This window comes from Cynocephalus volans, chromosome 1 (assembly GCF_027409185.1).
Source record: "Cynocephalus volans isolate mCynVol1 chromosome 1, mCynVol1.pri, whole genome shotgun sequence".
In the NCBI taxonomy this organism is placed as follows: domain Eukaryota; kingdom Metazoa; phylum Chordata; class Mammalia; order Dermoptera; family Cynocephalidae; genus Cynocephalus; species Cynocephalus volans.
Window position 1 is genome coordinate 12580792 of NC_084460.1, and position 25641 is coordinate 12606432.

The following is a 25641-nucleotide window of genomic DNA, read 5'->3' on the forward strand; positions in this document are numbered from 1 at the left end:
GCAGCGAGTGTTATGAAGTAATAAAAACGGTGCTGAGATGGATGTTTGGTGGAAGTGGGCCATCTCTAAAAAGAGGACCAGAGGAGGCTGTGATGAGACAGAAGCACAGTGAAAGGAGGAGGATTGATGTGAGAAATGACTGGAGAGGGCCGGCCCCATGGCTCACTCGGGAGAGTGTGGCCCTGGTAGCGCCAAGGCCATTGGTTTGGATCCTATATAGAGATGGCTGGTGTGCTCACTGGCTGAGCATGGTGCAGACCACACCATGCCGAGGGTTGCGATCCCCTTACCAGTCAAAAAAAAAAGAAGAAGAAAAGACTGGAGAGACAGGAGGAGTCTATAATGTCACGGTACACACAACAGGTTTGGCTAGCTGTTTCCATTCTGCTTTGAGGGAAACATGAGGGTATTACTGAATAGGAATTCAAAAATTGTGCTATGATCTGTTTAGTTTGCTTTGTGTGGTAATGGCAGTAAGGCCTTAGGAGCTGTCACCTTCCTGACTTACGAAATCATTTTCAAGTGCAATATATTAATATGACCATGAACTTTGATTTATATAAAGTTAGCTTGATTTATATAAGGTTCAAACATATGCATTGACCTTAGACTCATTAAAACCAGCTGTCTGTTTAACACATGAATAGGTAAAACCCCAAACCAAATACAACAAGATATCTGCCACTAGGAAAAACAGTGAGCAAATTCACAGGTCAGGGTTCAGTCTGAGTCTCTATCGTGACACATTCTCATTTATTAGCTTACTTAAAGACCCTATTGCTTCATGACAGGTATTATTTCTGAGGGATTCACTTCAAATATGATTTTGCAATAAGGAAAGATATAAATAATAAAAATATAATAAAAATTATAGAGTCAGTCTGCTGTAAAATACAGAGCGTGCAAAACACTAAACATATTATCATTTTGTTCTAGGTGTCACTGACTATAAAAAATAGCAAACAATTTGAAACATACTATTTTCCTTGAAAACAGAAATGTGAAAAAAAATCAAATATTTACCACTCAAATTTTTTCTCGCTGGATTAGCTGACATTCAATACAGACTTAACTTGTGTGTGTGTGTGTGTGTGTGTGTGTGTGCTTCTTAACACAGAGCAGACTCATCCCTAAGGAAAAAACCTTACAGATATATAAGTGGGTTGTTAGTTTCTTCTCACATCTATTCTTTAGCCCTTAACAGTCGTGTGGCCCTGGGCAAGTTACCCAACCTAAGTCTTCATTGTCTCATTTGTAGAATTAGGGAAATAACAAGACCACCCATCTCTGGAATATACTGGGCAGCCATTCAAAAAACCTGCTTTCCTTCTGTTAGTCACACAGGAAGGAAGAATTTACAGGACTCAGGAAATCCCCCCTGCAGTCAGTGGGGTCTTGTGACTCATGTGACTGAGTTCTGGCTGATGGGAAGTGAGCAGATGTGACATTTGACACTTTCAAGCCTAGTTATAATAACCTCCAGTGAAAACCTTTTCTCTCCCTTCTCCCTGTTTGCTGAATGGATGTCAAGACACAGGATAATTTGGGGGCCTCTGGTTGGAAATCACCAGCTTCCATTAGCTTGAGTCCCGGAGTGACTGCATGAAACATGACCTCTCATTGTGGATTTTATGTGCATGTAAAAATAAATTTCTATTGTGTAAGTTTTATGTTTTTCTTACAGCAGCTAGTATTACCTAACTCATATCCCACCTCAAACAGTCATTGAAATAATTAAGTGTGATGATATTTGGCTAGTATAGAACATTTTTTTTTTTGATTGTCATGATTATTCAAGTCCAGCAAACTGGAATCTGTGCACAAAGCTCTTGGGACACACAATTTCTTCGTTACTGCTTAAAGGATTTTCAAAATAAAGAAAGAAATTAACAAAGATCACATGCCATGTCAGCAAAGATATTTTGGCAGCGAGGAAGAGAAATATAATTTGTTAACACCATCTCCACTTTTTTCTTCTGAAAAACTAGCAAAATACTTATGGTGACAACAGTCAAATATAGTGTTCCCTGAAATGATAGTCTAAGCTCAGGAGGAAGTTATTTTTTTCTTTTCTTTTCTTTTTCTCCCAGAAATCATGTTACATGATCTGATAAGAAGATAGGATCTTTGCAGTTTGAACTGTACTTAAAAATTCAGGACATGTGGTTACCATATGGACCCAAGCAAATTTCTGGGTGTCTTCATGCTTGATGAAAAAGGGAGATCGGTGAGTAGGAAGTATGGTTCAAGAGGAGACCTATAAATAGGAGGAGGGGAAAGACATTAGAGGAAGTGGAAGAATTGATACGTGTAAATTCAGGAGACGCTATTTACAGAATGAAGTAGACACAGAATCTGATGTGCTCTGTTAGTTCCATGTAGGGGGGAGCCCTGGGGAAGAATTTGGGAGGATCTTCAACCACAGATAATGATGTCCAGAAGAGGAAGATTTATGTATAGAAGGGTTAACTGGAGCTAGGTGGGCATTTGGTGCAGTTGACCTTTTGCTCCTCCTGCTGCTCCTGGTAAATATTGCTGTTAGGTAATAGATCAAGTAGCTTTACATCCAAGTTCTCTAGACTAGTCTACACCAGGACTTCTGGTTGGAAGGGAGCTCCAGAAAACAGAAGGCAAGACACAGGAAACTGCAGGACTGAAAAAAGATGGTTGCTTATTTTCCTGAAACTGTGAAGAAGAATTCAGAGAAACCTAGTGCCTGGTGGTTGGAGTGATCTCAGGACCTTAACCATCTACCTTGAGAAAGAGGTCAGCAGAAATGTTTGTCTCATTACCTGTTTAGGATAGGGCTATTTAGTAAACACTTAGTAATTGATGCTGCCTCATGATATGTGTAAGATAGATGTGGTTGGCATAGACGGCATTTATGGACCGTTTAGGTAAACCAAAGCAGTGTAATGGATTTACACCCTTTTGGAAAGTCTCAGATATTTGTGAGTCCCCTAGGATAAGAGAAATATCAAAAATCACAGATCAAGCTGGGAGAAATGTTGCCTTGCACAGATTTGTGTTGGTCTCAAAACAGGGTGTGTGTGTGTGTCCACGCATGCAAATGTGCATGCTCATGTGTTCGAGTATGCACACATTTATGTGAGTGTCACTTTCCCTTCTGCCTAAGGAAGATAACTTGTTTGCCTTTCCACTTTAATTTGACAAATCTGGTGCAAAATATCAGGGCTAATTTCAAAATGAAATAGGAAGACAAACTTTCCGTTAAATGCCGTCAATGCTTGTTAGGAAACCCTGTCTTTGTACTTGATTAAAAAAATGTTCTAGTCTTTGCCACTAGCTAGCCAATTATTCCTTTCTTCATATTAAGGAATGCAGCAGTTCTGAGACATCCTCTCTTTTTCTCTCTCCGTCTGTCTTTCTCTCTAGATAAATATATCCTCCTGGCAACAGTGGCAGGAAAAAGAGACTGCAACAAACATCATTAGGAATGAGGCAGGGCGACACATTCCTGCTCGTGAAAATCTGTTGTCAAAAATTATAATAGGCTACATCCTTTTCTGAAAGTTGGGAGAATGTTTCTCCAATAGCATTGTACCACTACACATTAAAGACGGTCAGACTCCATTTTTAAAAAGTAATTGTACCATTGTTTATTTTGAATTATAACAGTGAGTGTGATTTCTTGAAATCAAAACTTTAAACTATGTTCTTTATTCTTCTGGATGGGATGTGGGATTGGTTTGCAAACCATGTTTGGTGAGATTTTTTAAAATGCTCTACCAAAAAAAAAAAAAAAAAAGGAACAAACAAACACAATTTTTAAAAATCAGATTTGGTCAATTAATGTGGGAAGTGCCATATACTTCAGTCTCCCCTGAACTTCTTAATGCATATTAGCATCTTGAAGGCTCTGACAAGTTCTGCACGACAGAAACTACTGAACGTTGTATAACCTTGCAGTTCCCAAAATTTTTTGACTGCAGAACTTATTTGTCAAAGGACATTTCTTAACATCTTCAAGGATGCTATATACAATTTTAAGTGTGGGAACATCTGAGTAAGAACCTACCATGTTGCTTATGAATTCAAAGTGAATTCTTTCACTCTGCCATTCTCTAGTGTCTTTGCCCAGTGAAAATATGATTTTCTGCCATTCTATATGAATCATTTTCATGGTCTCTGTTTTTCAGTGGAGTTATATCTTATGTAGTGGCAAAAATCATATCTTCAAAATTAACTCTGGGATTTTTTCAAAACATCGTTAAAGTACAGTATTTATTTTTCAGTTCAGACATTAATGTGTATTTGAGTCCAATGCATATTAAAGTTTGAGATTCACTGAACTAGTCTAAAAGACATTTCATAGAAAAATAGACTGCACTTAAATAGCAGATGTTCTGCATTTATCCAGATTGGCTAAGCATACCACCTTTTGAGGGAATAGTCTAATGAGTTACTCCACATATTTTTATGCTACTTAACAATAAAGTGACAAGGTCTGAAAAATTATTTTCTAAGAATACTATACTTTTATGAGTCAAAGTTAAATATTTTTGAATATGAGTGAGAGAAATATGATTTGAATTTGTAGACAGAAAGACTCAGGCACTTTAGGTTGGTGAGTATATATCTTGGGTTTCTCTAATCCTAGTGTTGTTGACTATCCTGCTGTAGTTATTAATAACTTCCCTTATCACTCTCAAAAGTGTGCTGTTTTAAAGATACATAATTACTTTTATTATGTAATGCCCACAAAAGCATTCTAAAATATGGATGTATGGACCTTCCATTCTAGGTCTTATATGTAAGAGAATAAGACATAAAGCAGGTAGAAAAATCTATGAATGGGACAAAAGGAAAGTCTATGTCTGGTATTAAAGCCATGCTACCAAGCTCTCAAATCCCTAATGGTGAATAGGGATTTTCAATATTCTACTGGTACACACCAGTATGGTGTACTGGAGGATGTTAACCTTGATGGTCAGGGACAGGGCCACACCTGTTGTTAAATATTTTGAATATTACCTGTCATTGAACCTCTCTAACAGGCATTAGCATGCTGATAGGTTTTTTGATTTGGTGACAATTCAATGAGATATGGGAGTATTAACTACCTGGAGTAGTTAGGATTCTAAAGCCAGCACATAAATTTAATAATAATAATAATAATTGTAGAAAAAATAATGCTGGAAACATCTGTTGAAAGTTTACTATGTTTGAAAGCTGTTGTAAGCACTTTAAATATACTAACTCTTTTAGTTTTCACAACCTTGTGCTATAAATACTATTATTATTCCATTTTACAGATGAGAAAATTTAGCCACAAGCTAAGAAAGTTACCTAAGGTCACACAGCAGTGGCAATGTGAATGCAAAATAAATCAAGAGTCATAAAGACTGCATGGCTTGGCCCAAGGAACAAAAAAAATACATCACTGAATTTGAAAATAATCACAGGGATGCTTATACAAATTTAGACCTATTTGGACCTAAATTTAGGCCCAAAATAGTGTGTTGGAAAAAAGGATTGCAGACCCACTCAAATAATCCCCATGTGCTAGTCTGAGATGATTTTGTTTCCAAACCCCATTCACTTGATCTTTAGGAATATGCTCCAAGAGACCACATAACCAAATTGACTGTTACTAGTATATTATTATAGGCACACTTAATTAATAAGGAAAAATAATATCTGTATATAAATGCGTAATTGAAAGGCAATTGCGACTTGCTTTCCAATCGCCACTTAAGAGTATTTTAAACCATATTAAATAGTAGATAAACATACTTTTAGTTCTATAAAGTTGGTAAATGATTTTATCTATTTTTTCCTATTTAATCTAATTTCAGCCATACAGAGTCAAAAGATTTGAAAAGCTTATCAGAAAAGCCTCATCATAAATTAACCATAAATAACTAGTTTCAGCCATAACAAATAATGTACATACATTTACCAGTTAAAAAAGTTTATTTTATTCTCTTATTGGGTAAGGATATCCAAGTCTGAAAGTAAAAAAACAGGGTAGTCTCTGGCTTGAATTTGCTTTTTGTGTTTCTGCAGCGTGACAAATTTGGGGGAAAATTTACTTCTGATATAAGAGAATTCGGAAAGGGAATTTCCTCTATCAGGATCCTTAATAATAGTAAAAAATATTTTGAGAAAATGACCATGATATTAGGAGATTGATAAACGGTCCACTTTTTTTTTTTTTTTTTTTAAAGATGATTGGTAAGGGGCTCTTAACCCTTGACTTGGTGTTGTCAGCACCACGCTCACCCAAGTGAGCTAACCGGCCATCCCTATATAGGGATCCGAACCTGCGGCCTTGGTGTTATCAACACCACACTCTCCCAAGTGAGTGACAGGACCAAATGGTCCATTTTTTATGACAAGCGTCATCTCCAATTCTTCAGTTAATTCTCATGGAGAAAATTTCAGATAATTTCTCATCCACTCTTTCTAGAGCTATGCATAGTCTCTAATTTGATGCATGGCTTTCTATTAAATTCTCCAAGAAACTGTTAAATCATCAACAGAGTCATACAAACCATCAGGTACACATCCTTGTATTTCTTTTGATTAAACTGAATAAATATTGAGGACCTACTTTGCACAAGCTGCAGTGTGGGGCTTTGTACAGAACGTGAATATGAGTGAGATTTGGTACCTGCTCTTAAGATACTTATATTTCAGTGAGTGACATATGTCACATATGTAACTAATATCAATACAAGGCAGATGATAATTTTTGAAGTTTTGCAAGCAAATTTATAAGAAACGGTATAGTTTACTAAGGTATGGGGTAAATGTAATGAGAAGGAGAGAAATCAAGACAGGTGAAAATGTTCGTGCTGTCACCCCCACCCCCGCTTTATCTACTGTAATTTCTGTCATTGAGATATTTGCTCAGAGAATTTGTGAAGAAAGGGAGGAAGGAAGAAAGAAGGAAGAGAGGGAGGAAAGGATCAATGTAAGGATAAGATATTGAAATTGAGCTTTGAAAAATGGTGAGGATCTTAAGATACAAAATGAAGAACAAAATAGACATGACAGTGCGATGGCAGGATGCTTTAGGCCAGTGGCATTTGTGAAATGACAAATAAGTGAGTTGGGCTATGGAGCAGGGCACGTACAGGGTACAAGGAAGTATTGAAGGACCATAAATATCATACAAAGGGGTTTGAGCTGTACATCTGGTGGGAACATAGTTGGAGATTTCTGTGTATCCATTTCATTGTAGTCCCCATGTTAGGGTCAAGGTCATGATGGTGAGCTCCCTGCCCTCCCTGCTGCCTCAGTTTCACTGACCTGCTCACCTTGCACAGGTCTCAGGGTCCCCACGCTGCCCTCTGACTGCTCTGGACCTGCCTGCATCTTACCTACTTAGGCAAGGGATGTCCCTTGCTCCAAAGCATGATTTGGGAAGCAGAATGGTAGATAGAAAAAGCATGGGCTTTAGGTTCAGACAGACTTGGTTTCCAAATTCGGTTTCTACTTTTTGGATAACTAGACCGATCCTTCACAACTTTCTCAGTCTCAGTTACCCGGAAAATTGGGATAATAATACTAACCTTTTAAAAATATTAATGAGATATTACTTTCTACCCATTGAACTGGCAAAAATTAGAACAAAAATAACAATTGATGATGGAAATAAGAATTGTTATAGCCTTTAGGGAAAGCAATTTGGCAATATTTATTAAAAACACATACTTGTACTCCATAAAGCAGAGCTCATGTTCCTGGAATCTTTCCCATACAAATAAAAACACCAGCTTATAAGGATATATGGGCAAGGATGTCTAGTGCTGCACTGTATGTATGGCAATAAAATGCAAAAAAAGTGCTTGTGCATCATAGGAGAATGGTTGAATAAATTATGGTACGCCCAAACTATGGAATATCATGAGAGCTTCAAAATGGATGAATGAGATCTGCAGAAAACGACTTGGAGGGGTTCCCACAAAACTTTGCTGCCTTGTAACAAAGCAAGATTCAGAAGAATGTGTACAATAGGGCACAATATTTGTAAAATAAGCATATATGTAATTTAATAATGACTAAGAAATTGAAGCCTCTTACTGTGTACCAGGCATGCCTTGACATATTTTAAATGGATTGACTCATTTTAATGCTCAGTATTCTGTGAGGTAGGTTCTATTACCTTTCTTATATCACATATGAGGAAACTGAGGTGCAGAGAGACTAAGTAATTTGCCCCAAATCACACAGCTTGGTCAGGGTAGAGTTGAAATCTGGACCCAAGAAGTTGAGACCAGAACCTAGACTGTAAATCAGTGTATTCTACTCTTGGAGCAATTGAAAAGGGACAAGTAAATAAACAATAACAAGAGAAATATGGTATTTTAATCACAGTTTATGTAGATACGTTTATATAAAATTGGGTATGTGTTCAATATTCAGAAAGAGATGAGAGGATAGTCCTCAAAATGTGAATGGCAGTTATCTCAGGGTGATGCATTATTTGAATTTTCTACAATTAATATATATTACATATTTATTGTAATATATATATAAATATATATTATTTAGAGAATCAGAAAAAAGAATAAAATCCATTCATTGTAGGAAAAAAAATAACAATGTTAGACTATCAAAAGTCATGGGAAGAATTTCACAATTCTATTGCTGTATTTAAAAGACAGTTTTCAACCAGTATGCTTTACAGAATACCCTAAAGAAAGCCCATGTATCTAAGTGACTGCCTAGAAAAATACTGGAAATTTATGTATCAGCATATTATATATGCTTTATTTCTGGAGATTAGGATTCTGGGTGATATTTTCATTTCTTCTTTTGCCTGTTTTTTTATTTTATATAATAAATATACATTACTTTTAAAATAAGAAAATTCATGTAAGCAATAAGAATGTTTTAATCTTTTCCCTAGTAAATCAGCGAAAAACCAGGAATTTATCCTAGGAACTGTTCATAGATATATACAAAGATTTACCGAAAATATATGTACTGCATTTGTCTATTATTCATAATAGAGAGGAAACTGTAAATAACTAAATAATCTAACATTAGGGCACTGGCTATGTAAATTGTGGGAAAACCAGACAATGAAATATTATGCCTCCAATAAAAATCATGCCTTTGAGGAATATTTAAAGACGTACATAAATATTCATGGCATACTGTTAAATGAAACAACAGAATAAAGAGGTTTTTTTTTTTTTTTTACAGTTTAATTCTTAAAGGGAAAATGATTATATCCTTTTACTTTGCATATTTTTTGCATTTTAAAATTTTTACAATAAATATGTATTATTTTATAACTAGAAAAATAAATGTTATATTAAAAATGGAATAAATGCTATTTTTTTTAAAGGATTACATCAGCTGGTGTAGGTATTTGCTTTGGGGGTTAACACTAATAAAGTCGTTCTCCTATTCCCACCTGCTACACGCACACCTTTCTCTGTCCTTCTCTGAGTCTCAGGTCACGCTTCTGACTGTACGTGAATGTAAAGCATTGAGTCAGGAGACACTCCATTCATCTCAATCCTTTCCCCTTCCCTGAACTACCCAGAGGGCAGCCACTTTCATTCCACACTTAAGACTCTTAAAATCCAAGAGTGATAACTCAGGGGTGCTAAGGTGTATTCAGCCACTCTATCAATGTGGGTCCAGGACACAGGACAGCTTTGTCCCTGCTGTGACAAGTGAGGGGGTGAGGACACTCAGTGGGGTGATGGTGGATGCCCACAATAGGAAAAGGGCTAATGAAAACTAGACTGGAGGGGCTTGTGGGCAATCTTATGGGTAGCCCAATGTTTTGTTTCTCTTCAACAATTTAGGCCAAGGATAGAAACAATGCTCAGAGCAATTCTGAGCATAGGTGCTGGCCCAGGCTTCCGGTGAGCAGTGGTTGGAATCCTTCGTGCTCATCTGTCCACTGCAGAATCTGCTTCCTTGGACGTGACCCTGTCCTTCCTCTTTTGCTCTCTTTGGCAAGCTGACTCTTGCTCTAGCTTCCCCTTTTCCTACACTAGTTTTGACTTCTAGATCTGAAACTAGATTAAGGGTTAAGAAATCCTTTGCCGGTGACATCTTACTTCATAAATACCAAAGAGGAGAGACAAGACTTATGCGGAGTTCCAAAGGAATACAAGCTCGGATGTGCATCTGAGTATTAATTAATTTTGCTTTTAATACTAATGAGCATATGATTTGATCTAGTTGACCTTCAAATTCAAATTAGGTACTGATTAAATAATAAGGCACGCAAACAGCGTATGTTTAAAAAGCACTTTTTTTCTTTCTGGTAAGTTGCCTTGGCCTTGGCTGTGGGTAAGGATGAGCTGCTGAAAGTGTTGACACAACTACAACAGAGAATTATCCTGGACATAAGGAGACGGACTATGTCTCAAATAGTAATAATAACTTTGCCGAAGTTTCAACCAGTGTGCTTGATATTCCTATGAATTTTACTCGTGTATGTATAAGTTCCCTTCATTTGATTGCTTGTATATCTGTTAACTTAAATAGCTTCAACATTTGTACTCCTGGATTTGCTTTTAAGGATTTAAACTGCAAACCACCATTAAATTAAGAGTATTTTTACCAGTAGAGGAAGAATCTCTCAATATATAAGTACATGCCCTATTTTACAAATAACTTCAGAACTCCTATCAACCCACAAATATTTTTCCAGGCCAGCCTTACCTAGGAGTTAATTTCAATTCAATCCTAGTTACCACATCCTTGGTATGCAGCCCGTGTGGATGAATTATTCATCAGTGTTCCTTCTCGTCCTATCATCCTCTCAACTCCACTCCTTCCCACCCGATGGCTGTAATGACTCACTGGGAACAGGTGTAGTTAGTGTGTAGATCACAGTCTACACACCTGTTCCTGGTTTCCAGTGGGAAATATGTCTAGAACATTTGAACAGAATCGCTGGCCTAGAAGGCACCCTGGATAATAACACCGCCTCTTGAAGTTCTTCAACTTTCACATACTGTTTCAATTTTTAAAAATCTTATCTCCCAAACAAAGTGACATTAACCATCTCATTCTTTTATTTGCTTGTTTTCGATCCTTGCACCCTAAAAGACACTAGTTTCCTGTGGAAACCAAAGTTATAACAAATGTAAAGCCAGCCCAACAACAAGCAAAGCTGGGAAGAACTGAATGAGTCTCAAAATCCCTGGGCATTACATTGGAAAGAGAGAAAAAGGCCAGTCCACGATATCGGTGATTCCAAAGCCCAAGAAGATGGTCAGTCAGGATCAGGCCAGTCCAGAGAGCAAGGGCTCCTCCAGGACATTTGATCAGCAAAAATGTTCTGCCACTTAATCTGGAGAGCATAATAAGCATTTCTATAAGCGATCTTATTAACTGCAGAGCTCTAAAATAGCCCTTGATATTACTGAGGGGAGATATTTCTGCATGAAAGGTAATAATAAAGAATCTTTGAAATGAATCTGCAACACATATGACTGCTTTTTAACCCCAACTTGACCTCAATCTTGGAGGATTTCAATGGAAAATTCATTTTTTTCCCCTCAGTTATTATCAGTTAAGATGGCAGTTCCATAAGCATTAGACACTTGGTCTAAGCTTTGAATTGATAATCGATTAAAAACTGTCGTCTTCTGAACATGCTATTTTGGAAGAAAAAGGCAAAAATTATGTCCTATATGTTCTATTTTTAATTGAAGCTGGATTACGTACTAATGTGAATTTTAAAACACTTTAATTTCCTCCTAATAAATAGGTTAATGGATATTAATGATTTATTTCACTAAGATCCATAAAACTTCACATTTAGTCTGATGCAGGAATTGCATTTGTGAAACATGACAGAACTTCTTGACGGAGTTACCACCATTAAAATTTTATGTAAAAAAAAAAAAATCTTAAAAGTATTCCAAAAAATTGATCCTGGCAAGAGCCATTAATAGTGTGATATCCTAAAAGCATCAAGAAACATCACAAACAGTGCGTTTCTGTAAAGGTGCGATATCTCCAAACCAAACAACTCATCAGGGAAAATCTCAGCTTGAAACATTCAAATGAGATTTTCTCTCTTTCTTGTTTCTTAAACTCTGCCATCTAGCTTCATGACACTTTAAAATTTTTATCACAAGCTCAATGTTGGGAATGTCCAAAATGTTTGCTTAAGATGAACACACTTTCTGTCTTTTCACTCTGACTTGATCAGATTTATTTCTCTCTCTAAGATGACTTGGGGCTTCTTATGAGAACCCATGTGGATATTTGACATCAGTTACATTTTTAGAAATGCCAAATGGTTTTAAAACCAGGGATGTCAGAACACATACCTGAGTGGTATAAAGGGAGGTGCCCAGGGATTCGTTTGAAAAATGGCAATAAACAAGAAAAGGACCACTAAAAATGACAACAGTACAGTGGATGCTGTGTCAGGCCACCCAGATCCCCCTTCAGGACTGAAAAATTTATTCTCCCAGGTTCAGGGAGACCTCATCCATCTCTGGCTTGCAGGATTACCTCAAAGGAAGAGAGGGATTACCCCCAAGGCCACACCTACTTCCCAGGGCAAGTGACTTATCAATGAGAGGTTTTAATGGTCTATCTCTCTCACTCCAACTGTGGACAGCGCAGAAGGGTCACACTGTCATCAGGATTCCCACACAGTCAGCCGAGACATCTTCTGAGAATGCCCTGCAGCTCAGCTTCTCTCTCTCCCCAGGTGTGCTTCTTTTCTTTTTCTATAACAGAGATTGATCCCAGGAGCCCTTCCTAATAAACTCTGCTTCCTAATTTCTATCTCAGTCTATCTTTGGGGAAGCCCAGTCTGCACATGTGCCAGGTGAACAGCCTATGCAGTCGATGCCTATGATTGTATTCTATGAAGTAGATGCACTATTGCCTCCAAAGAAAGAGGTTCATTACTTGCCATAACTTGTTAATTCCTTGTTAATTGCTCGAGTTATTTGTGAAAGGTCATCTAAATTGTCAGTGGCAAAATCAGGATTTAAGTCCCAACCATCTGGCCCCAGTGTTCACACTCTTAGCAACTACCTGCACTACACTTTACAGGATACTTCATTTAGAGTAAAACAGCAACAAAAAAAATCACCAGGCAAAATAAAATGGAATTAATGGTGCAAATAGCTGAGTATTAAAGTTTCCTGACCATTTCTATTTTGGAAGAGTAACTGATTCAAAGAGTAGCAAGTATCAGTGTCAAATATAGGCCTATTTGCATATCACTCCAAATTGAACAAATGCATTCAACATATTTATATTAAAGTTCCAAGCAGGTCACATGGTTTACCAGATGTCCATTTGTACAAGTGCAACAGTCTAATCTGTCATTCACAGGTTTTAGTAGTTACCAGTGACAGACATAAAATAATGCTACCTTTTTTTGGTGGGGACTTGCCAGTTAATCAGGAGGAAGAGAATTATACTTTAGATAAATTTTTTAAGCTCTAGTATCCCTACATCAATATCTCCACTACTTCTCGCTCTAATTTTCTCCCAGAAAAGAAATGTTTTCTTTAACTTTTTCCTTCTTCTGGGGCTACTTGAGTCAGCAACATTTTCTCATAGTAACTGTCCACACAATGGAGGATGACGCTTCTGCCAGAGATTTATTTCTAAGGATGCCTTTCAAACCTTTCTGTCTTGGATGATGGAGCTCTCTGGTAGGTGGTCCTCAATTGCCACCCTTTCAAAATTATTCCTGATGAGTAGCTGTGAACAGCAGAACTGACTAATTCTGGTGTTTCAAATAAACGTCTTCTCTAAACACAATTGCTCTGATCATTCTCTTATTTCATAAACAGTTCTTTTTCAGAGGAAAAAATGTAAACATATATGTAAATTCTGGAAGGGCCAGATACGGAAGAAAACAGAGTGGGTGAAATATTTGATTGTGCTGGAAACAGAAAAGCTTATAAAGAATTAGTTAGGTTTGCTCACTGCTCCATTTTTCCATATAAACAAGACTCAAATAGTCTTCTTTCCAGAGTCTGCAATTCTTAGTAATTTTACAGTAAGTGGTCTCATACCTTCATCTTTACAGACTTCAGCCGCCTGTTCTGAAGCAGGGCTGGGCACAGTGGCAGTGTTGACACCATCTATGAAACAGAAAAAGAAACACTGCTTCAGAGTCAATGCTGTCCAGCTGTTGCTTGCCTGCCCCGCACCTCCGTCCCCTCTCCTCCAAAGAAAGTGAGAACCGGTTTCACACTGTAATACACCAAATGGTCTATGAGGGGTCCAGGGGTATGTGACTCTCTTTTATAATTAACAAAACAGAAACCTCTGGCTAAGACAGAGACCAATGGAGCACAAACTATTTTGGGTGAAGAATACTACGTGTTGGTGGTAGTAGCCTTTAGCATTTTGCTTCTTCCACATCTCTCAAAAAATAGTGTTTTATTTTTCTTGGTAACAGATTGTGAAAGAAACTATACCCTTGCAAGTTTCTACAAAGTGCTTTCATGTGTGTTTTTAAAGTTTGGTTTTTCTTAGCACAGCACTTCTGCTCCTTTATGCCAGGCTGTCCAACTGCAGGGAGTAGCTCTGATAGCTGTCAACGTGGAGGCTGGCGAGAAGGGGACCATTCAGAGGAGGGCACCAGAAACCATTTGGAGATTTTGTGTTACTCTAGAACAGAATGGAGACTAAGAACTTGGCGGTCCTTGCACCCCTTACAGCATCAATTAACCTTATCATAGTTGACCTCTCTTCTCAGTATCATCAGTACCACTATGACTCTACTAATGTGTGGCCTCCAGGATAACAGATAATTAGACTACTAATATGAGTATGAAACCAGCAAATTTAAGAAATGAAAGATTATTAAAATCGTTTGGAACTGTTAATACCTGACAATTGAAAGAAGATTTTTTTTTTTTCCATGCAGTATCAGGGTCGTGGAACTAAAGATAACTTATATATGCACGATAGTTAACACACATTTAGAGACAAATCACACATTTTCTAGTAATCTTTTCTCTATAATGTATATAGCTGTTACTTTAGGTCATTTCTCTACTCGAACAGAGAATAAAATTTTTAGTAGTGGGATAATTGGAGATGATGAATCACTTCTCTTGATGTTGTTCTTAGGTGATAATCTCCTATTTTAAAAAAGAACAAAATATTAACCTTCCCTTGATGTCACAATATCTTCCCATTTCTCCACTTCCCTTCATAGCAAAACTGTCCAAAAGTCCACTCTTCACTTCACAGGCTCCCCATACCCCTCTCCAACTGGCTGCTCCTCCAATACTCCTCTGCAAATGCTCCTATCAAAGGTGCCAATGACCTCCCTTTGCAAATCCCATGGTCACTTCTCTTTTCTTATCTTTTCAGTAGCATTTCACAGTCTTTACCCCAATCTTCCTGAAGCATTTCCTTGTTCCAGCTGCCCACAGATCTATATGTCATGGCAACCCAGGCCCCATTGTCTTTGTTATTTACATGTTCTCCCTAGTGAATCTCATCCAGTTCCACGGTTTTAAATATCATTTATATCCCAGTGACTCTCAAACCTATATCTGCAGTCCATACCTCTCCCTGGAAATCTAACTCGTATAACTAACTGGCTTCTGGACATCCCACATGGCTGTCTAAGAGTTCTCTCTGGGCAAAGCTGAACTATTACGTTTCTCAACAAAATCTGTGTGGTGTGACCAGTCACCTGTACGTCGTCAGTAAGTGGCACCATCATCCACATAATTACTGAAGCTAAAAACCTAGGACTTATCCTGGATTCTCCTTTCCCCCATATGCCTCACTCGACCCATCAGCACGTCCTATTGTCTGTATCTCCAGAATGTGACACATGTCAGTCCTTTTGTCCACATTTCCAGGAACTGCCATCAGTGCTTTCCTGCAGTAGCATTCTAACTGGCTCACTTTGGTTCTTCTGACCCATTTTCACTCACAGGCAAAGTGAGCTTGTTAAAACATAAGTCCTGTTTCTCCACTACTTAAAACCTTCCATTAACTTCTCTTTGCAATTCTAATAAAGTACAATCTTAAACAGTAAGACAAGATCTGGTCTATGATTTCTTACCAAATCTCACACCATGCTCCACTCGCCCATCCTGCCCCAGTCACCCCAGGCTTCTTTCTCCAATGTGCTACGCCCAGACTGGACATGGGGCATTTGCATGTCCTGTTCCCTCCATCTAGAATGCTCTTTTGCCATCTCATCATTCAGATCTCATTTGAACTGTGGCTTCCTCAGAGAATTCTGCCCAAACTCAGCCAATGGAAAGTTGCCTTCTGGGCATTCCTTCTACATTACCTTATTTCTCAGCAAAGGCACTTATCACTATGGATGTTTTTTTATCCTTTTTTTGTTTATTGTTTGGATCCCCCCACTAAAATATAAGCTTCAAAGAAGCAGGGATGTTTCCACTGATTGTTGCTATATTCCCAGGGCCTGGAACAGTGTGCTTGGGACACAGTAAGCCTGTAATATGTACTTATTATTAAATGACTTTTTGAAGAATATTATCTACAACTTTGATTTGATTCGATTCTGACAACAGTCAAAACGGTTGCATTATGCTGTTTTGTAATTTTTCATGATGTGGAAGAGGCCTGCAGAATTATATAATCAAAAGTAAAGCCAGAAATGATATTGGAAGAAAAGGAGATATTTTCATTTTGGAAAATAACAGCAGGTTAACAGGCTTTAATGACTGGACCACAGGGCCGGCCTGTGGCTCACTCGGTAGAGTGCGGTGCTGATGACTGGACCACATCTTGATTTCTCTACACCCGGAGGGGGGCAGCTGGGAAGTGAGCAGAGCGAGTGTAGTAGTGCACGTGGAGGCCGGCCAGGGCCACAGTCAATCCTTGCACTGGACTCTGCCAGCCAGCCAGGAGCAAGAGGGGCCAGCCAGGGAGGCATGCGGCCTCTCCTTTACATGGAGAGGCACCCCGTTGTACTGATAACACTATCAGATGCTCTTCTCCCAGGCAACGTGATCCCAAATCCAGAAACTACCTGTTGTTAACTGAGGGGAAAAGGATGAATAAATAAGACACAGGCAAATGTGTGTGCATGTGCATGTGCATGTGCATGTACACATGCATGTGCACGTACAGGGGTGGGGAACAATCTATGTTGTTAAAGACAGTTTGAAACAGAGCAGCGAGTGAATACAATCCATGAAACCTCAACAAGCAGAGAATGGTCTCAGCTGTCAGCAGTTTGTTAACTAATATGTGTCAGCCCCAAATGGTAAAAACAGTGACAGCTTTTCACATAGGACTCGTCTTCCATGAAGCATAAGGGTGTGTGGGGTGGGGCGGGGGTGGGTAACAACAGTTTGCTGTATCAGAAATTCATTTCATTGCGAGGCCTCCGTGGCAGCAGAGGGAGCAGCTGACCCGGTAACAGGTGCACGAGGTCCTCGCTGCCTTGCTTCGGTGCTTTCTCTGATTGGCCTTCAGCAATTCCATCTTCCAGGTTCATAATAAAAGCTTCCAGTTCCCTAGCAATAGCTCCAAGGTTAATGTAAGAAGTTTTCAGTGAAAAACTTATCACACTACCTGATTCAATTCCAAGAGTTGAGCATATGGCCCAGGATGTGACTGGGCACATTCCACAGAACCCACTATTTCAAAAGCGCCCCTCCATGGGGCCTATTAGAGCTGGGAGAATGACTTGGAAACTGAAGGGAAGAAGGATGTTTTTATTTTGGTGGTTATGTTGGTAGCTGCATGATTGTGACTATTATCTTTTTAAAGGAGAGCATGCCTGAGTACAAAAATAGGTAGGAAGGGATGGTAAAACAGAGGTTATTTCAATTTCTCTTTAACCTTAAGTTCTATTTAATTTTAAAATGTTCAATTTATTATCTACAGTGTAGAGTCTATAATCATTCAATGGACACGTCTGTCCTTTAGTGGACAGAAGCGATGTCAGGAAGGTTTTGGATCTCTCTGATAGCTCTGTGTGGGGGGTAGTCAGGCCTATGGCACTGTCTCCTACCACATGCAGAGAAACATAGTCAGAAGCATGGCTCTTCAGAATTTAATGCAAAACAGTAAAGAACACTCCACTCATTGTGGAAAAAAGCCTCTTCTTTATTCCCTGTCAATAGTGTTAATTTTATTTTTAACCACTAAACTAAATCTGCTAATTTTGGCCAGATCTGAGTCAGCCAAGCTTAGAGCCCAGCCCTCTTAGAGCATCACCAAACAAACTGCTATCACAAAGAAAACTGGAACGGGGAAAGGAGACGGGAGAACGTGCATTCTGCTTAGAAGCACAGTTAACTCACAGTTAAGAGCCGATGGCTTCCTGAGGGAGACCTGAACGAACACTGGGGTGAGTCTGGTGAAAAGGTATAAGCATTTTCAGACAATAGGACTGAGTAAAGTTATTGTTCACCTCCGTGGATGAGGCCTAGGAGACTCCTCAAAAGAAATCTAAGCCCACCTGCTTCTCAGCTCTGCCCTCCCATTTCTTTCACACTTTGCTTTTCCTCGGGACCGTTCTTATCTTCCAAGAAAACCACAGAGGAAAAAAAATACATCAGTCAATTTATGAAATAACTCTTTATGGCTAATATGCAGCACTGAAATTAATTGTAACCAATGTAGCATGACTCCCCATAAAGCAAGGCTGAGAGATGAATCAGAGACAGGAAAGAGAAAAATTACCTACACGTATAGGGGCATTTATATTCACTCCTTCTCACATGATTTGCTAGACAAAATGGTGAACTGCAGTAAACAAAATACTCACTCCGCGGTTCTGGTAACATCTCTTTCCTTGCTTGGCATTTCCCAAAATGCAATACAGATTTCAATGTTAATTTGCTTTTCTCCCTTGACTCAAGTAACGTGCACTGTGTAAGAAAGCTTGGCTGATTAAGTCTCTATGTCCTTTATTCTCCTGTTTGACACATGTTGAAAAAAATAATCTATTTTCACTTGGACATGACAGTCTAACGTACCTATGCTATAAAATATTTTGTCTTGAACAGATATGTTGCTCAAGTTTATGCCATGATATATAGTTCTGTGGAAAATGAATAACTGGAAAGGTGCAATGGAGGCTGGATACTAGCAACTATCTAAAATTTCTTTTTATCTTAAAATATATATGGTATCTGTGGATTTAAGTGTAGAAAGAACAAACTTCAAAGGTAAGTAAAGGCATTCTTTTATAAGCCATTGCTGGGAAGATCTCCAAATTGCTTTTTATTTGGAAATTGAAGGAAATAAAAATGATAAATGTATATAAAGACACAGGAACAGAGTATAAAACATGTAGGTATGTACAGGAAACAGAGAAGCAGAAGTCAGCAGCATATATTCATATGGGTTGAAGATGGCCACATATCCTTTGTCCTTCAAGCAGTGGAGTCTATCTCCCTTCTCTTTGAATCCTTCCTGGTTCTGTGACTTCTTTAGACCCCTGGAAAGGGGTGGAAGTGATGGCCTGGTCTTTCCAAGCTACTCTCAGAGGATGGCCGCCTCCACTTTCTTGCTCTGGGAAGCCAGCCACAGCAGTAAGAAGCTCAGGCTGGCCTACCGAATGCAGAGAGAAAGGCCATGTGCAGGAGCAGTGGGGGCAAACATGTGAGCAAAGCCCTCTTGCACCTTCCAACCCAGTCCAGCTGGCAGCTGTGTGTAGCCAACACCACAAAGATCAGAAGAATCACCGGCTGAGCCCTTTTTACATTCCTGACCCACAAGCAGGCCCAACTTACTTAACCTTGTACTGCTTGAGTGCTTTGACCCACCATCTGCTACTGCTACCAACTCTCAACGCAGAGGCAAGAGGACAGGGAACCCTCCCCAGAGGAGATTCCTGCTAGCAGGGCTGAAGCAAGAACCTCAGAAGCAATGGGAAACATTTCACCAAGCAGCTCTGAAAAATAGCCTTGAAGAACATTTCAGATAGGAAAACATTTCCATTTATTTGACCTGAATGCAAAAAAAGTTTATAATTGAGTGAGCAAAAAATAAACAAAAATAAAAAGAAAGAGTGACGCTAAAGTTGGGAGGAATGCAGTCAATGCATACATACATAAGTACAGGATCCCCTCTGTGTGCTTGGCACTGTGTCATTTGACATGGGGGACACAGTATGACTTTTAATAAGAGAACCCGGGGAGGCTCAGCACGCACTTAAATCCAGTGTTCTAAATGGCATATTTATAAGTATCCTACAATTATCTCACATCTTCTCTGTTCTGGTTTTCCATGTAGATAACAACGTTGGCTTTTGTTCTAGGAGAAAATACCATCGCGGTTGATCTAGCTCCCTTTGCAAGGCCAAGTTGGTGCAGGAGCATGCCCCAAAACCTCAGCCAGTATTTGTCCCCCTTCTCTCACCAAATGCACTCAGTCAAGCAGGAGAAATTTGTTAGCTTTTCTGTCTCCCCCAACAGACAGACCTTTCAATATAGATTTCACAATAGGCCTGAAGTCTGCAGGTGACAGGCTGCCTTTAAAATCAATCTGGTTACGACATCTGCTACAGAGTGGGGACAGAGAGCTTTCTTATGAAGAGAGGAAGATAGGAAAGGAAAGAGAAACAACTAAGTCACAGGAATGTGAAGAATTGGTTCCAGCAGTTTCGAGTGCATAAACAAGAAATTCATGGCCAGACCCCTAAATCCACCTTCCTCATAACAACTCATCTGGCAGTTTACCTAATCCCCTGCTCCTGGGTTTTTACCCTTAACCCACATGTGTGCCATCCCACTCCCTAATGCAGAGATCCGAGTGGCGTGTTTTTGTTTTCTACTTTGAGTCTCGGATGCACAGGTTTCTATTTGCAGTATTTCTGCCCTTGGGAAGTGAACTCAGGAAACACTTGGCATGTTTATCACGGAGTAAATGCATTCTAGAAGAATACTGGATTTGCCATTTGAGTAGCATGCTCTCAGATAAAAAGGTTCACATATATTGCTTTCGTCAATTTCCAAGACAGTGCAGCCTCATATCCAGCAGGGGGAACCAGTGCAGAAGTCTTGTTTTCAAAGCCCAGCATATGCATTCTTGGGCAATTAGATTAGCATTCATTTCACTCCCTTTTAGAAGGACATTTTGGCTGGCTTATAATTTTCTATCCATTTTAAATGCCTCAAATGGGTGAGTTCTTAATGAAACAGTGGGCTTCCACTGGTAGGGAATAAAATCACATTACACAGTTACCCACAAGTATTTGATAAGGATAAGCTTTCTTTTTATCAACCTTGTCTGTCTAGCTATCTTCACAGGAAGCACATAAGCAATAATAAGTTTAGTAGAGTGGGGCATGTAAACTTGTGGTTTTCAGACGAGATTTTAAAAGGCTTACGATAAATGCGAAGCAATGTAGGGAAGTGGCAGACTGTTTTTTCAGCTTAGAAAATGCCACACAGAAGCTAAATTCTCTAAGTTAATACACCTTTAACATCCCATATTTACTTCTGATAATAAATTTCCATGGCATTCATGTTGAGTGTGACATAACACTTTACCTACCATGCCAAAAAGCACAGCAACCTGTGAGATTTATACTGGTGGTACCTTTCATTTCTCCAGTGTTAGTACTCTGCCCCCCCCCCACTCCTTCAAGCCATATTTGTTGAGCATGTACTATTTGCAAGAACATTTTATAAATTTTACAGAAGTAAAATAAGAGACTCCTGCTGCAAAGCAAATTCATGTAAGTGGAAGGAATACATTGGTTGGACTATAAGAATGCAGTCCATGTTTAACTATGTACGGAAGAATTATACAAGATCAAAATCTCAACATCATGTCCCAACTTGCTATCCCAATACGTGTAGTTCCTTTTGTGAACTGTGCATGGGGATTGGAAGAAAAAGGGGAAATAAATCAGAATAAATCCATTCCTACTACTGTGAAACAATCTGCTGTGTACTGCCTGCTGGTGTACTATTCCTATTTCTTATAAAGGCCTCAAGATTTCTGGACACAGAGTATAGGCAATTCAGATATAGTGGTTTGCAGATTGGGTTACTGGTTCCAATTCTTCAGTCCCCTGTAATGGGAATATGTATCTCAGTGTCCTCCCACTGTGGGTAGAGAATACTTCCACCCCATTGATGTTGGACTTGGCCATATGACTTAATTTGGTCAATGAAATGCTAATGAACATGATGTGAGCAAAAGGCTTAAATGTGCAGCATACATGGATTTGTTGCTCATGCTCCTGAAATTTTCCATGACAAGAAGACCTGTAGCTGCTGGTTTCAGGAGGATGAAAGATACCTGGAGCAGACTTAAACCCAAGTGACAGTCTGAAGCCAAGCCCAGGCAACTTACAGCTTGAAACAGAACCACCAGGCTGAGCCCAGCACTCATCAGCCAACACAGTCAACTTGCAGACCCGTGAGCATGAGAATAAATATTTTCATTGTAAGAAATGGCATTTGGGGTGATGTGTTACACAGCATTATTATGGCAAAAGCTGATTAATATAAATGGTATGTTTATTTTTCTCAGCTCGGGAAGGAAGTTAGCACTGTTTTATTTATAAAGAATTCAGTCTTCAATTTTGTATTCCTTCCACAACTGTATTTTAATCTCACACATTTCATAATTTTCTAGAAGATACACATTTGAAAAATAAAATTCGCTTACATAAGAGAGGAATGCTGTTAAAGAGGGCACATTGCCATCAATGTTTAAGTTTTATTTAACTATAGAGCTATGTGGGCAGTAGGATAATATAGTTATTACCAGCTAACATTTATTGAATACTGTCTATGTTCCACTCAGTGTCTAAGTGCTTTGCAGTTATCAAATTTAATTTTCATGTCAACTCCATAAGGTAGGTATTATTACCAATATTTCATGGATGGGAAAACTGAGACACAGAGATGTTAAGTAATTTGCCCAAGATTCCACAGCTAGCAAGTGATGGCAGCAGGAGGGGTGGGGTTCAACCTAGTTGGCTGATGCCAGAGCCCACTACTACCTCCCTGGAAATGTTAATAACATTTGTTGTCTGGGTAAGATAGTTAAATTATTGGTCAGCAAAAATGTGGGAAACGATCTTAATAAAACAAAGGTTAAAGAACTAAGCTATACTCTCATATAGATTCACTGAGTTAACCTAGAATACAAAGATGAATGAGAATCAAACCCTTCTGACACTTAAGCTATGTGGGTGCAATGCTACGACTCCGAACTTTTGTTGTTGTTTTTTCAATGCTAAAGATCTTTTTATTTTAGAATAATTTTAAACAACAGAAAGTTGCAGGAACAGTATGAGAAAATTTCCTTTTTTCCCCTGAACCACTTAAGAGTAATTTGCAGACCTAATACCCCCTAATCACCCCCATCAGCCCCGAATACTTTAGGATATACTTTTTACAAACAAGGACATTCTCTTCCGTCACCACAACACAACCATAAAGATCAGGAGATTAACCCTGCCGACATTCCTGCTATTGAAGCCACAGGACACATCCAAGTTTTGCCAGTTTTCCAATAGCAGCCTTCATAGCAATCTAGAATCACACACGACAGTTGCTTGTCATGTCTCTTTCGTCTCCTTCAATGTGAGACAGAGATGCCCACCTGACCCTGCCCAAGCTCTGTGCTGGATGTCTACCGCCCGTTCAATGTGAATACCTACCTTGCTCAGCCCTACTTAATGGCTCTAGAAAGGAAGAAAGGAAGAAAAGAAAAAAGGAAAGGAGGGAGGAAAGGTTAATTGCAAAGATTGAAAAATTTCGTGCTGGAGGTGCCATCAGCTGATTGACCTATGTTAATAACTTACTCTTAGAAAAGTGTCTGAGTTGGCTTCCTTGGTATTTTAGTGAAAAGCCTCACGTGCATGTTTTAGTGCAGATAAAGAGGTGTACAGCCGAGTAGTCCCCGTCTACCATGTCAGGTAGCTGCTGTGTACTGGGCGCCTCCTTGGTGCCAGGCACTTGCATAGTTACACACCTCACACGTTACCGTTAATCCTGCAACAGTCCTAATGAGTTACACCTTTATCTCCATTTTTAAAGATGAAGAAATCAAGGTCGTGGGAGATCAAGTAACTTCCCTCAAGTCACACAGTTAGTGGCAGAGATGGAAATTACACTCAGGTCCAGATTATGCCAAAGCCCGAGGTCTCTCTCACCTTTCAGATTCCTGGGACCTCTGCTCACCTGCAATAGCTAAATTACAAGTGATATAAGAGCATCTGCAGAGAGAGATGCCCTTGCTGTTCCTGTGGCATCCTCAGCACCCAGCACAGTGCCTAGAATCAATTCGAGGCTCCATAATAACTTGTCAAAGGATTAAGATGGAAACTTTATTTTCTCTCTAAGCAGTAATTATTTTTTTGCCTGAACCATATTTCAGTTCTCTGTGAAGGAACGGTCTGATGACTATCTGAGCCTCTGCTTGAACTTCATTAAAGTATGATTTAGCCTAAAATTTCATGGCTCTTGGATCTCAAATAATCGTTCCTAATATCAAATGTGGTGAAGCACAGGCAGCAGAAGTAATTAGAGCCCGCCTGCTTTTATCACCAACACTCAGGTCCAGCCTCCATCCCTCCCTCCTGGCTGGAACCAAAGCTTGCCAGCAGGTTTTGCTGCTTCAACTCTTGTCCTCAAAGTCTATTGTCAACCCAGAAGCCAGCTTGTTTCAAAATGTAAGTCAGATCATAGCATTCCCCCATCCACGTGCTCTCAGGGCAGTGAGACCCTATGTGATGGGCACTCCTGTTGTATTCCTGCCCTTTCTCCCTTCTGGTCTCCTCTCCCCTCACTTGGCTCCAGCCACGCTAGCCTCGGTGCTGTTCCTCCATGACACTAGGGTCTCTCTACCACCACCCTAGCCTTTGTGCTGCCCGACCCCTCTGCCCGATGCCCTGGTCCTTCCAGACTTTGGACAATTGTCCCCTTCTCAGTGAGGTCTGTGCTGAACACACCATTTAGAAATGTAACCTCTCTCACCCTCACACACTCCATCCGCCTTCTCCTGACCTACTTTTTCTCTTTGGTTTTTCAATCATCCACCGTCTTCTAATATATCATATAATTTATACAGGTATTATGTTCATGTTCATGGGTCCTGCTCCCCTTTGAATGTAAGCTCCATGGAGACAAAGATCTTTGTCCACTGACATCTCCTAAGTACATAGAATGAGCACACAGTAGGTGTTCAGTAAATATTTGTGAACTAATGAAATATGCTTTTGCCTCACTTGGCCTTACCTGGCTAGCTCACAAATTAAGCAGGAAAAAAAAGGAAACGTTATATTCTATTCTACAATCTTCAGCTGACTTATCTGAGGTCCATACATTCACGGAGGGCAGAATTTTTCTGGAAAGGTGACCCAGACATAAGAGCACTAGCTCTTGTTATAATATGCCTCTCGTCATTTTGTCTCCTTATTGGAGCAGTTAGCTAAGAGAAAGAATCCCTTCTCTAGGCCAGTGGAAATTTTGTGTGGAACTTGTTGCAATATAGTTCTTCAGTCTAATGACTTAGAACCTCTTGGGAATGTTGTAGGGCATGTGCAGCCAGTTGGGGGAAACACCGAGCAGTGCTCTCCTGACTGCCAATTCTAACCAAAATAAACTTAAATAGTATCATAGCCTTGCCCCTTTCACCGAGGGGGTGTGAGACCCACAGGACAGAGAGGACAGTTGTCTCAGCCCTATCTCTTTATAAGAACCTCTCGAAACATCATAATTGTTCAAGTAG

General features: G+C 39.3%; 1 protein-coding gene across 1 annotated transcript in view; it reads right to left on the bottom strand.

The window, feature by feature from the left end:
• MACROD2 (mono-ADP ribosylhydrolase 2) overlaps positions 1-25641 on the bottom strand; it is a 1973048-nt gene that overhangs the window by 91817 nt on the left and 1855590 nt on the right. Inside the window, 2 exon segments of the mRNA XM_063101974.1 lie at positions 14001-14069; positions 18401-18463. Coding sequence (XP_062958044.1) covers positions 14001-14069; positions 18401-18463 — 132 coding nt within the window.